This window comes from Onychomys torridus, chromosome 2 (genome assembly GCF_903995425.1).
Source record: "Onychomys torridus chromosome 2, mOncTor1.1, whole genome shotgun sequence".
NCBI classification, from domain to species: domain Eukaryota; kingdom Metazoa; phylum Chordata; class Mammalia; order Rodentia; family Cricetidae; genus Onychomys; species Onychomys torridus.
In genome coordinates, this window is record NC_050444.1 from 99,732,935 (window position 1) to 99,745,904 (window position 12,970).

The window sequence follows — 12,970 nt, forward strand, 5'->3', positions numbered from 1 at the left end:
TAATCAGGTGTCATAATGTAGAAGCCATGACCTGGAAATTAATTGTGGCCAAAGATGCAACATCTATGAAATGGTTACTGATTTTTTGCCACTTGGCTCAGAAGATCAAACAACTAATATGAAAATTCTTATACCACTGTAATTTTCATATTCCTATCTCAGTGTCATAATTTCATTAATGATAACAACTAAGATCACAAAATTCTAAACAAAGCAACAACAAATTTTCTGTTATAACTAATGAGTGAAGATTAAAAACCAGATTTAGTAAGATAAGGGTCATCTAACTACAAATTAGAAGTAGTAAGATTATCTTTATAAATAGCATAATAAATAAACTTATCAAACCACTATTCTCTAGGAGGCTTAAAAGTAATAGGTACCCAGTATATAATACTGATTACTAATTGAATATTCTTTCTTAATTAAACTATTAGATGTATCATGTATCCGAGATGGAAATATTTATGCATACAGAACACATGGCATGAATTTTCTTATTAATTTTACTTCCAAGTAAGTAACTAATTATCTATGGATAGAAAATATCACCTATGGACAAATTGTCTATATTCTTAGTTCCTATGGGAAAAAAAACCCTAAATTCATCAATATACTTGGAATTCCATCTTTCTCCAGCAGAATATACAAAACTAGGGCCAATCTTGGAGTTAACGTTAAGATAAATATATATCCCATTTTTGAAAGCTCTTGTGATTAAAAATCTATAATATTAAGTATTTTCTCATAAATTAGTCAGAGAAAATATTTTGTTCATTAGCAACCCTCCCTGTTGGGTGGAGAAGATATAGTCACCATAGCAACGATGATAAACTTCCCCTCCACCCTTAAGTGTTTGCTGTGTGGACAAGAGGAAGGCCTTTCCTCTCAGCTTGAAACTCCTCACCACTGTGTGCGACTCCAGGTATTCCGGGATGGTGGTGCTGGGGGAAAGTGCTCAGTCTTGGGGAAGAATCCTGTGGAGATGTAGAGCTAAATAGTGGCTTCTCAGGCTTCTTCATTGTAGTTGGAGAAGACATGTCTGCAAAGAAAAAGGGGACAAATTCAAGCTGCCTGGCCTTCTTAAGCAATGAGGTTCATGTCAACATAACAGCTCATTTCCCAATACTCTAGGATTCTTTTGCTCTCACCCAGTTAGAAAAATCTATATACAAGGTCAAAGACCCAGCCATACTTGAGCTGTAAAATATCTTTTAGAAACATGCTCTGCAGAAGCTAACCCAAAGCATCATTAAAGAAACCCAGAACTGAAAATCCCCAGGCTGCAGACTTGAAGGTCTTCTGTAGCCCAGTGATGACTGACTTCTTTCCATGATTCAGGGCTATCTTTTGACATGATGGCTACATTGTGAAAAAAACTAGGATATGACAGGTGCTAGTATAAAAAACAATCCCTGACTTAACATCGTTTATGGAAAACTTACTTTCTTGTTTAGCAAAAACAAACAAAAATACATTCCTTAACCTGCTCATTCTACAAATATTTATCAGGTTCCTCTATTTTCCTAATAAATATGGATATTAAGATTAATAAAAAGTAATTCCTGATATGGACATTTGCTGTTAGCAAAGAGGAAAATGCTGTGGAAAGAGCTGTCACCAGTGGAGATGAAGTATATGGGCTAAGAGCAGAGACACTGTAGCATCTACTGTTATATTCCCAGCCTTTGTAGGCAGAGCACTACTCTCCTCTGCCTGACCAAGCTTGGGAAGGAAGCCCCCATGTAGTGTCATTTTTAAAATGTACATGGGGGTAACAAGTGAACAAAAAAGGTATTCCAAAGTTGTGGGAGAGCAGAAAATACGTAAGGAGTTCAAGTGATCTGTGAAGATGGGAGGTAGGGACCTGGAAGGGCACAAGGCAGCAAATCTGTGTACTCATGTCTGAAGGTTAGAGGGGAGCAACATATAACCAGAGAGAGTTTAGATGGAGCACACTCTCCAGAAATTAAGTCAAGCGTAGAATATCTACAGTGTACTCATGACAGAGGCCCACTTTAAAAAACAAAAAACAAAAAAAAACCCACAATTCATGATTAATTATTCATTTCACAAGTATGTATTAGAAGCCTAATTTATGCCTGAAATGACCCAGTGTCTGGGGATACAACTGAGAACTGGATTTACACTCTGCTTCTATAAGCTAAACATCTAGTGAGGGGATATAAAGAAGTAAAAAGGAATTATAAAATACTGTAAACCATGCCATAAAAGAAGTATTCATGGCTTTACCCATCTATTCCATAAATACTAAACATTGCCAAAATACAGACAGTGAGAGATGAAAATAAAAGTGGGACAGACTAATGCAATGGATAAGTGAACAGAATTGAAGAAGGTGAATTAATGATGGTTATGAAAGGTCATCATCATGAGTCACTGTGGGATTGTATTGTGTCATGCAACATGTCTGACCAGAATATCCAGCAGGCACCTCTGATTGGTCAGGAAGATGACTCAGATTTAACATCTCAAGTAATGCTCATTTTTATGGTGGCTTATAAATTCATATTAAAATGTTCTAACAATAACACAATCAATAAAATTTGTATTTTATCATCAAAAATGTTAACTATGTGCACAGTAGACAGAATAATAATGGATTTCTTATACCCAGCAGCCAACTTCAGCCATTATCCACTCAGAATCTTACTTACATTTCCGTTCCCTGCATTACTTTTGAAGCAAACTGATTGTCATAAAATTTCACCTCTAATTTTTCTATATGCATATTTGGAAGAAAAGAACTCTATCTGTTAAAAGAAAACCACTAAAACTTTAGCACAGCATTAAAAAGTATGACCTGCATTTTTATTCACAGTGCTCTGATAGAAGAAGAGGCTTCCCAGTGTTACTAATGTGAGAGACCAGTTGCCATCATTTTTTCACTATTTGAAAAAGCACCCGAGTTCTGGTAAAGGCATCCAATAAAACTGAGTATGTGTTTTGAGCATGCAGGCACTTAAGGAATAGATATGCTCCTAAAGGCAGTGGACAGCAGAAGGCGGGAACCACACCTCTGACAAATGGGTGGCCACGGATCTACTAGAATTCAGTTTTTTACAGAGTTCTCAAAAAAGAAAAAAAAAAAAAAGTTGTTCATGAAGGCTATCACAAAGAGGTGAGGGGCAGTATTTAAATGCAAGTTTAAAAAAAATAGGAAATAGAAGCTCATTTCAGCTTAAGTTTATCTTCAAAATATCCAAGAAAACACTGAGCTTCACCCAAGAACTACTTGGCATTAAGAGGAATGATTCAGTATTGGGTTTTGCCTACTGAAAGCTGAACTGAGACATACAAGTTGTTAGAAAAGAAGGAGCCTCCTTTTCACTCCTTATGATAGATAATACGACGTTTCTATTTCAAAGTGCTTTAAACTTGTTTTAAAAATTGACTTTTGCCAGGCAGTGGTGGCATACACCTTTAAACCTAGCACTTGGGAGGCAGAGGCAGGCAGATCTCAGTGAGTTCGAGGCCAGCCTGGTCTACAGAATGAGTTTCAGGGCAGCCAGGACTGTTACACAGAGAAACCCTGTCTCTAAAAACAAACAAACAAAACAAAAGATTGACCTTTTTAATGTGTGTGAGCATTTTGCCTGCATGTATTTTAGTGGACTGTCAGGTCAGGAGATGGTACCGGATCCCTGAAACTGGAGTTACAGATGGTAGCAAGCACTATGTGAGTGCTGGGAACCAAATCTGTGTCCTCTGCAAGAGCAACAAGTGTGCTTAACAGCTGAGCCATCGCTCCAGTCCCTATTTCAAATTTTTAATGAGCAGTGGTTTAAAAAAGACAGTAACTGGCTGGGTGGCAGTGGCGCATGTCTTTAATCCCAGCACTCAGGAGGTAGAGCCAGGTGTATCCAGGCCAGCCTGGTCTATAGAGAGATCCAGGACGGGAACCAAAACTACACAGAGAAACCCTGTCTCAAAAAACCTAAAAAATAAAATAAAAAGACAGTAACTTATTAGTGACTCTTACATTTACTTCTGTCTACAAGTAAATTAAAAACAAAAAAACCAAAGGACTGGAGCTATGTAAATTGGGTTTTCCAATTTTTCCGACAATGGGTGGTAAAGGGTCACACAAACCATGGGAAAAGGTGACATTCACAGTACACTCAGAAGCAGAGCAGAGTCACGTTGGCTGTACCCTCCCAAAGAACAAGAGCCTAAAACTACCTCAACCATCAGAATGCTCACCAAACACACCCAATCTCACAAGAGTCGCTTCTCATGAAGGAACAAGTCAAATACTATTCATATAAAAGTTAAGATTATGAGTGATTTCATCATTTTTACTTACATAATTTAAACTTTTTCTTAGACAAAATAATGCCCTTAGCTTTTGTGAGTGGTTGCCAGATGTCAGACACGTGTCTAACGACAGCAGTGTTTTCATATGAGGAACACCGGATTTCAGTGGAGATACAGCAGGAACAGAGTGGTAAGGTCTGCCCACGAGGTAACCAAAACTACAAAGCTATCTTCTGTTTAACAACAAAACGACTCAATACAAACAAGAGTGAGAAACTGCACCTGACACTTTCTTGACTTTAGAAAGAACAGGAGAGTATAAGAATGGAGCTTCACTTCTTTGTCTTCCCATTAAGTGAAATTAATTCTGGGCCCATTAATCAATAAAGAAATGCTGCTGTGTGGCATGGGAAGGGCACTAGGCTGAGCACTCAGAGACACAAAAGTGAATTCCTCTCAAAGGAAAACACAACTCTGTGGGCTGAGGGGAAATAAAAAGGCAATTATGCAGGGAAATCAGGGCAGAGTTTCTAGATATTACATTTTAACCCCGAATCTAACTTGTATTGTTTTGGTTTTAATTTTATTTTGAAAGTCTGTAGTCTAATAGACTTCCAACCTAAGAATGACATCATTTCTATTTTTAATGCACTCATATGCTATATAAAAATGTTTGGGGACTGAAAATATGAAAAAGATGACTCTTGGTGGCCTTTGTCAAGAAAAACAAATGCCGAGCATTTTGCAACCTACTGTTCCTCAAGAGTGAAGAATAATACATAAAAAGATTAAATTGAAAATTAGTTGAATGACAAAACTGGGCAATGTATAAATATATAATAAGTTGAATGATAATACATACATAATAAAGGGTAAGTTGAATAATACATAAGATAAAGCCACTGAAGAGAAAGAAAGACAGTAAGACAAGAAATAGCTGGTAGTTCTTCTGGAAGAAGAGGGCAGGAATAGCTCATGACTGTGAGAAAGAAGCAAAAGTCAGAAGTCCTTAACGCCAGAACAAGATGTAAGTCTTCTTTATGAAGAAGTCATTCATAAATAAAATTACTTCATGTTGGAAAACTGTCCCAAAAGATGACTGTCTGTAGTTGGAAGTTTCTATCTTTTTCCAGTTTATATATATATTTTTCATTTATTTAATTAATTGGCTTGTATAGAAAGTGTCTTGTTATGTAGTCCAGACTGGTCTTGAACTCACTTTCTGGCTCAGCCCCCCAAGTGTTGGGATCACACACACACACACACACACACAGCATGTTTGCCACCAGACCTTTGCTCTTGTCCCTATCTGAACCAAGAATATTAACAGTGTACTTGAGGGGTCGAGGGAATGTACTTCCATCCTTCTGCTTCCTAGTGTGCGATGTTTTCCCCACTTATTAAATTGGACTTCCCTAATCTCTTATTGTACTCATACAATGCTTTGTCCAGTTGAACATACTTAGGCAAACCATAATTCTACAGGGGTAACTTTTGAGGTCTACGGCCAGCAATATGTCTCAGTAGGCACAGGCACTTGTCCCAAGCTTGGTGATCTGAATCTGAGTCCCAGAACTCAAAGTTGGAGAGAACTGGCCCCTGTAAGTTTTCCTCTGACCACCACATGCAGGCCAAGGTTTGCACACATACACACAAGTGCTTGCATACACACACAACATGATAAATGAGTGAATAAATAAATGTAAGAAATTTTGAGGTCTATATTTCATTAGTAATCTTATACTCAAACCTTATATTACTTGATGTCTTATTTATTTTTTCATCTCTTCCACCATAATATGTGTGTGTGTGTATATATGTATATATGTGTATATATACATATGTGTGTGTGTGTATAATGATGTAGAGGACAGAAGGCCATACTACTTAGGAATGAAATGAATGTACAAAAAATATAGGAGTCAAAGAAAAGACTGAAGAGATAAAGCAGGTAACGTGTATAGGTAGCATATTTTCAATTCTCTTATATATGAAGTAGCCTGTGTGATGGGATGTTAACTCATAATGGTTAGCTTCAAATGCACATTCCAATTAATCATAATAAGGATATATTATGTGAAAAAATATCTATTTTCAATAAAAGGAAAAAATAAGGTTTACAATGGAAAATGATTTAACAACACCAAAAGCATAATTGAATGGAAACCAAAGAGAGACATCAAAGCCAACCACTGAGCACCCAGTAAATATGAGGGGGCGTGGCTGCACACAAAGTTCAAGGTGCTGGGCAAGACCCATTGGCCCTGTGCTGCTGCTGTGCTCACAATCCACCTGAAGGGGGGTAGCTGGAGACCTTCTCTCCAGCCCCCGCCAAGCCCTGTTGGTCTGACAGCCCACTTATAAAACAAACATACAGATGCTTATATTATTTAAACTGTTTGGCCATTAGCTCAGGCCTGCCATTGTCTAGCTCTTACTCTTATATTCAGCCCATTTCTATTAATCTATACTTTCGCTTGTCGCTTACCAGTAGTACCTTACATCTCAATTGTCATGGTGGAGGCTGGCAGTGTCTCCCTCCTGCCTTCCTCTTCTCCCAATTCTTCTCTCTCTTAGTTCCGCCTATACTTCCTGCCTGGCTAATGACCACTCAGTGTTTTATTTATACAGAGTGATATCCACAGCAAAGGGGCAGATGTGAAAGTCAAAAATTCATTAAATAATTTTAACCATGGTAAGATTAGAGTGTACCAAGGATTCTTCTTCATGACAAAAGACTAGCGAGGTGAAGTCTTCAAAAAGAAAGGCTCGTGTTAAAGGCACCACTCCTTGCTGTCCACACCTGTGCTGATTCATAATTGGGCAATTAGCTATGGCTTTAGAACTAATTATAGAGTGGATTATAAAATAAAATATCTCCAAACCAAAAAAAAGTTTGAGTAAGCTACTGATAAAAGTTCATGTGGACTTAAGCCTATCTTTAAACAAGTGGTTTACAAACCAAGTTATAATTTTTACTAGCTATACTGTGAATTTTTGGCACCGTAGCATGTATACATCCTAAGCCCTGATGTGTCATTCACTTCACAGCATCACTTCAAAGAGATAAAAGCTTAAGCAAATAAGGAGTCAGATCAACTCATCTCCCAACAAGGTAATTTCCGCTACAAAGAAGAGGGTTGCAGCAATGTGCAGCGTATGTACTCTGCTCCTCAGCAGCTTGCACAAATGGTGCTCCAGATGTATATCTGTTCAAGTCAGCCCAAGGCAACAATTTTGATCGATTCTAATGTGATAAAATGCTGCAGGGAAAGTGTGCAGAAATGTGTTTACGTCAGCCCTTAATTAAACTGTTGTTCGCGTCCAAAGAACCTTAGGAAACACTAATGAGACATGAGTTTTGGCAATTTCTTCATCAAAGCAAAGACCCCCTTCCTCAGTCTGTAGCAGCCTGTCATCTAAGTTGCTCCCGGGATAAATGTCACATGGCACTCCAATCACTTAGCCACCTGTTAGCAGAACTTCACTAAAGTCAACCAGTGAGCTAGGGCAAGCTTGAACAGCCACCTTTAACACCTGCCTGCCGGGGACACCTGCTCTTCTTGCACGTATTTGGGAACAATATGTTGGCTTCTCCAGTATGTTTAAGTACACTACAGCTACCAACTCAATTTCTACAGCCTACCTAGAAAACAAACCATTTTCTTTTCTAAGAAAATTTCTATTCTTCTTCCATATAACACACTGGATTTGTGACTGTTTCAAATTAATTATGCAAAAGCACACAAGAGACCCTAAATTTCTGGAAACTGTTATTTTTAGCTTACCATGACACCAAATTATAACATAGTAACGGCTGTGCCAGTTCTATGGCTTAGGAAAACATATTTCTATGTAATTAACAGAAAAGTAATTGCATTGAAATGTTTTAAAAGTTTGATTATTTTACATATTCCTCAGCTGTCTTCCTTACTTACCTGTGAGACTGGTAAACATGTTAAAATGAACTTTATGCATACAAGTCAACATTGGCTATCTTCTCATTTGCTAGTATTGAATGCTAATGTATGTTTTACTTCCGTGCTTAAAAAAGCTATAATCCTGGCTTAAATTATCTTTTTTGTTTTTACATTACTAAGCTGCTGAACATTGTAAGATATCTCCCCCTGTCCCCAACACACACACACTTTTTTTTCCCAGAAAAAAATAGAGGTACAGTGCAAAAGCAACTGGGAAACTTCTGTGAACTTTGACCCTCTGGTACAAACAAATCTCATATGTGGGAGTATTTGACTCAAAGGCAGTGCACTGACTGAAGTTTGACCAGATTATGTTATAGTAACATTTTACTAAGTTGTTGTTCCCACAGAGTTCTCTACTTTCCTTTTTATTTTGGACTTATGTAGATTTTAGATTTTTACATTAAAAAATTGTTTTACAGGTTTACACAAACTGTGGGGGACACTGACAATCTCTTCAGAGACCAAACTCAGTTTTGGATGAAGGCAAAGGTGGTCAGCACATCCATTATTTCATTGAACCTGTCAAGTAATGTACAAGACTAAAAGGGAAAGATGAGCTGTAAGCTAAGGTGAGGCACTTCTGCTTTCCACTAAAATGTTGAGTGGAAGCCGGGAGACAGTATAAAAAAGATGAACTATGTGCATAAAATAATAATGCTATTTAGAAGAGATGAGATAATAAACAAGGGGCTTCCAAGTCAAGTGTGTGGGACGATCTCTAGAGCTGGAATCTGGTGTTTTTACTTCAGGCCACAAATCCACAGTCAACTTTGAGACAAGGAAATGGCTTGGGCTCTGTGCCCAGAGGAAAGGTGAAGGCAGAGAACATGGTCTGCCAAGTAAATGCTGAGAGAGACCGCAGTCTCTCCTCCTGTGATTCTGCCTTAGAGAAGATAAAGTTGAAGAGAGAAAGGTTTACCTGTTATTTACAGTGCTATAAATGTTTTATAAAAGCTTGTAGTCAGCAAAGCTAGGTTGAAATAGCCTGATTGTTATTTCAGATTCCAGTCTGGAGCTTGAATGTATTTACCACAATTGGATTCCCTGTGCAGACCGACAGATCTTTCCTTTCACAGGGTTTAACTATTGATCAAATACTGATAGCAGGAAGCTTTCCCTGGAGGGAAGTAAGGAGAGGGGAAGAAGAAAGATAAGAAAATGTAGCAAAGGGAAATGAAGGATAGGGAGAGTGTTGGGAAAGAGAGCACACTGTCTTTACTTAAAAGCTCTGCACAATCCCATGTGCTTTTCCAATTTCTCCATTTCTTTCAGAGTAAAATGGAGACAGCCAAGCTCATGGGAAGAAAAAATGTGTTGTAATCCCTGATAGATCAAATGACACACACACACACACACACACACACACACACACACACCAGTAAGAGAGGTGCAGGGGGAGAGTCAAGAGGCTAAAGAAACTGTTTCATAAATACATTTTATAGGACATACTTCAAATCTGCTTACAGAGCCCTGGGCTGCATCTTCAGGATCTCTCCTGTGACGGGGAAGATAAGCTAGTTGTGCACTGGTAGTATAAATAGAAACCTTGCTAGATTCTCTGTCAGTATTTGCCAAAAAGGCTTAGGAATGGACATAAAACTAAATCCAGTATCTTGGTAGTAAAATGTATATTTTACAATAAGATGTATCTATTCTTTATTGAACTTCTACTTGGTGATTTGCTATGAGGCTACAGTTTGTTAAAGCCCAGACAGTGAAAAGGAACAGAGAGGAATGAGCCCAAAAGAGCTAAGAGGATTTTCATAGAGTAGTGTTCAGGTAATGAGAACACACACACAAAAAAAATCACCTACAAATTTATCAGCAAGCAGAAACTCAAAAATTTGATATAATCCTATCACTTAGGAGGCAGACTTAGAAGGATTAGGAGTTCAAGGTCATCCTAGAGACCCCCCCCCTTCATCTCCTCAAAAAAGAGGTAAAAGAGGTAAAGAAAAGCAACAATTTACATATATATATGTGTATATATATATGTGTGTGTATACATATATATATATATGTATGTATGTATGTATGTATATATGTATATATGTATATATGTATGTATATATATATATATATCTCCAAAGAGCAGCATGGTCACAGATATCTTCAGTGGAAACTGAATGAGAGGGTAAGCTGCCAATGTACTACAAATGAAAAACAAAACAAAACTTACAAAATCATTTCATATAGGCCCAACGGCACGAAAGTAGGACTCAAGTTGAAACATGTTGAAAATGCAGTTAAAACTACCTAGAAACTCAACTCACATGGGTCGACCAAACATTGGTAGAGTCACTCCAGGTTCTATTTCTATGAACCCATTAGATGCAATTATTTTCTCATTTGTATTTCATAGTTTGCCTCCCAAATTTCCTCTAAGAAGCTATTACTGTCACCAAAAGTACTAGAAACACTTTATATAAATATGTTGGGAAAAACTTCTAGAGAAATATTTTATCAAAGTATTAGAAATACGTTTGCAGCTCAAAGACTGTTGTTAATTCCCAATATTGAGTTAATGACAATGGATTTTGTTGTGTGTCCAACATCACAGTATGAAAAGGAAATACCTTGGTTTGCAAAGCTCTAAGATGGAGTGCTAAACAGGACACTAGTCACTAAGTTCAAGAGAAAACACTGTCTCTGAAAACACAGTAAAGAGAACATGTGACTACAATTCTAAGGACTCTTATAGATGTAAGATTTCATGATTGTGTGGTAAATGCAGGTAAGGCCTTCCTACACACTCAAGTTAACAAAATATTCTGGATGCACTGAGTGACAAGGCATGGGGACATAATCCCACTACAGTAGTCTGATGGCGAGGTCAGATGATTCAAAGAATCTGTCATGCTCAGAAAGCATCTCTGTACCTATGCATGTATCTCTCTGTGCCTCACATCCCAGAATTAACCAGAAAAATGCCAGGCTTCATCAAGAGGGTACAACATCAACTTAATTTTTTTTATTATTATTATTTTTAACAAAATCAGTTTTTCTTAAGGGGGAAAGCACATCAATGTCTGTGCTAAAGAAAGGAATTCTTGCTCTAAGTATTACGGTATTCAGTCCTAATCACACTGGAGTACAGTGCTTACTGTGTTCTTCAGCAACTTGAAACCATTTGTGATGGTTGAAGACTCTTGTATATTTTAACCCAAGCACAGTGGAGTAGCATGTCACTACAAGCATGTACTTCAACACGGCTCCATAAAAAAGGGTATTTAGGCTTACACCTATATCCAATACAAAGCTAAAGCTGAAATTGCTTTGAAACTCACAAATACCTCCCTGAGAAAGCCTAAAAACAAGTTTTTGAATAATAAAGAACAGGACTACAAGAATAAATACTGGATAAATGAAATTTCTTTTTTAAAACACTTCAAACTGCTTTTGTCCATTGGTAATTATAAAGAACCTTGAGTAATGTCAGTAAACATAATTTAAAAGGGAAAAAACAAAACAAAACACCAAACAAGTACACAGGACATGGAGCACATTCGCTTCTCTTTTTAAGCATCAGCATAGGTAAACAAAGGGCTGTGATTCAGTAGTCTCTGGGGAAAGATCTAGCTACGGGGTCTTGTTAGTGTTAAGCGTCCGAGAGCCATGGACTATAAAATAAAATCAATACTGCAACCTTAACTGTAAAAGTCAGAAAGATACTGGAAGTGTTCTAATTTAACAAGATTACAGATGACTTTTTGGAGGTGGACATTTGGGAAATAGCCACGCATTTAGAAACATTTATGCTGCAAGACCCGCAAAGACCTTGTAGCTATAGACACTGTTGTCTTCTAAACTGGTAAGTTAGAGTAATTTAAGCGATGTGCTACTTTAGTAGATTTACAGGAAAGCCTCCAAGTCCTAGAAATGACCTGGACCTTACTTCAAATAAAATTTGAGAAATAAAACTAATTGTTTGGAAACAATTATGATTTGATATGGTTTAGCAAGCAGCAAAAAATTTAAAGTCATCTGTTTGGTACTTAATGCAAATATGATCGCTGCACATAAATTCTGTTTCTTATAGAGGAAAAGTAGTCAAAGCTGGCATAAATTGTAGTGTTTAAGTCTATATTTTCTCCCAATAAATGTAAATGAAGAAAAAAATGTTCTGTCAATGAAATTACTCGAAGGGCATATTTATTATCCTAATGGTTTTAGAAATCATGTGAAATTGATCAGTAACAAAACCTCTATTTAGTAATGGACCAATTACATTTTCGAGATAATGTCAATGAAACAGAATATTGTCACAGGATAATGGTCTCCTATGGCTAGGCCCCCAGTCACTTAGAGAAAATAAATGTTGCCGTCTGGCTGAGTCATTTGTTTTCAAAGGAGGAGACACTGATCCCATAACAAGGTTCTGTATAATAACTCAATCTCTATCAATCATTGGTTGTACCAGAATGGAGCAGGACAGGACATGTATTTGTGAGATTTCGGCATTCCTGAAGTATAAGGCAAAACATGCACTGCCTCCAAGCACATAAACAATCCAATTATTATGTTATTCAATAAGAGCATTTAAAGTAAACATTGAAAATCTAACTTAAGAAATGGAAGACCTGTGGATTTTTCAAAAAGATCCACATTAATGAAAGCTTAAGAACTCAAAGACAGGCCAAATGTGAAAGCTTGGAGCCAGAAGTTTGGGATTTCAGAGTCTGGGATATTGACACGTACATAATGGAGCA

At 37.3% G+C, this 12,970-nt stretch overlaps 1 protein-coding gene across 5 annotated transcripts in view; it reads right to left on the reverse strand.

Annotated features, from left to right (window-relative positions):
- Nfib (nuclear factor I B) overlaps nucleotides 1-12,970 on the reverse strand; it is a 216,241-nt gene that overhangs the window by 34,857 nt on the left and 168,414 nt on the right. For all 5 annotated transcript variants that reach the window (XM_036179267.1, XM_036179266.1, XM_036179270.1 and 2 more), the window contains exon 7: nucleotides 908-1,042. In XM_036179267.1, the coding sequence (XP_036035160.1) occupies nucleotides 908-1,042 (135 nt within the window). The remainder of the gene's footprint in view (nucleotides 1-907; nucleotides 1,043-12,970) is intronic.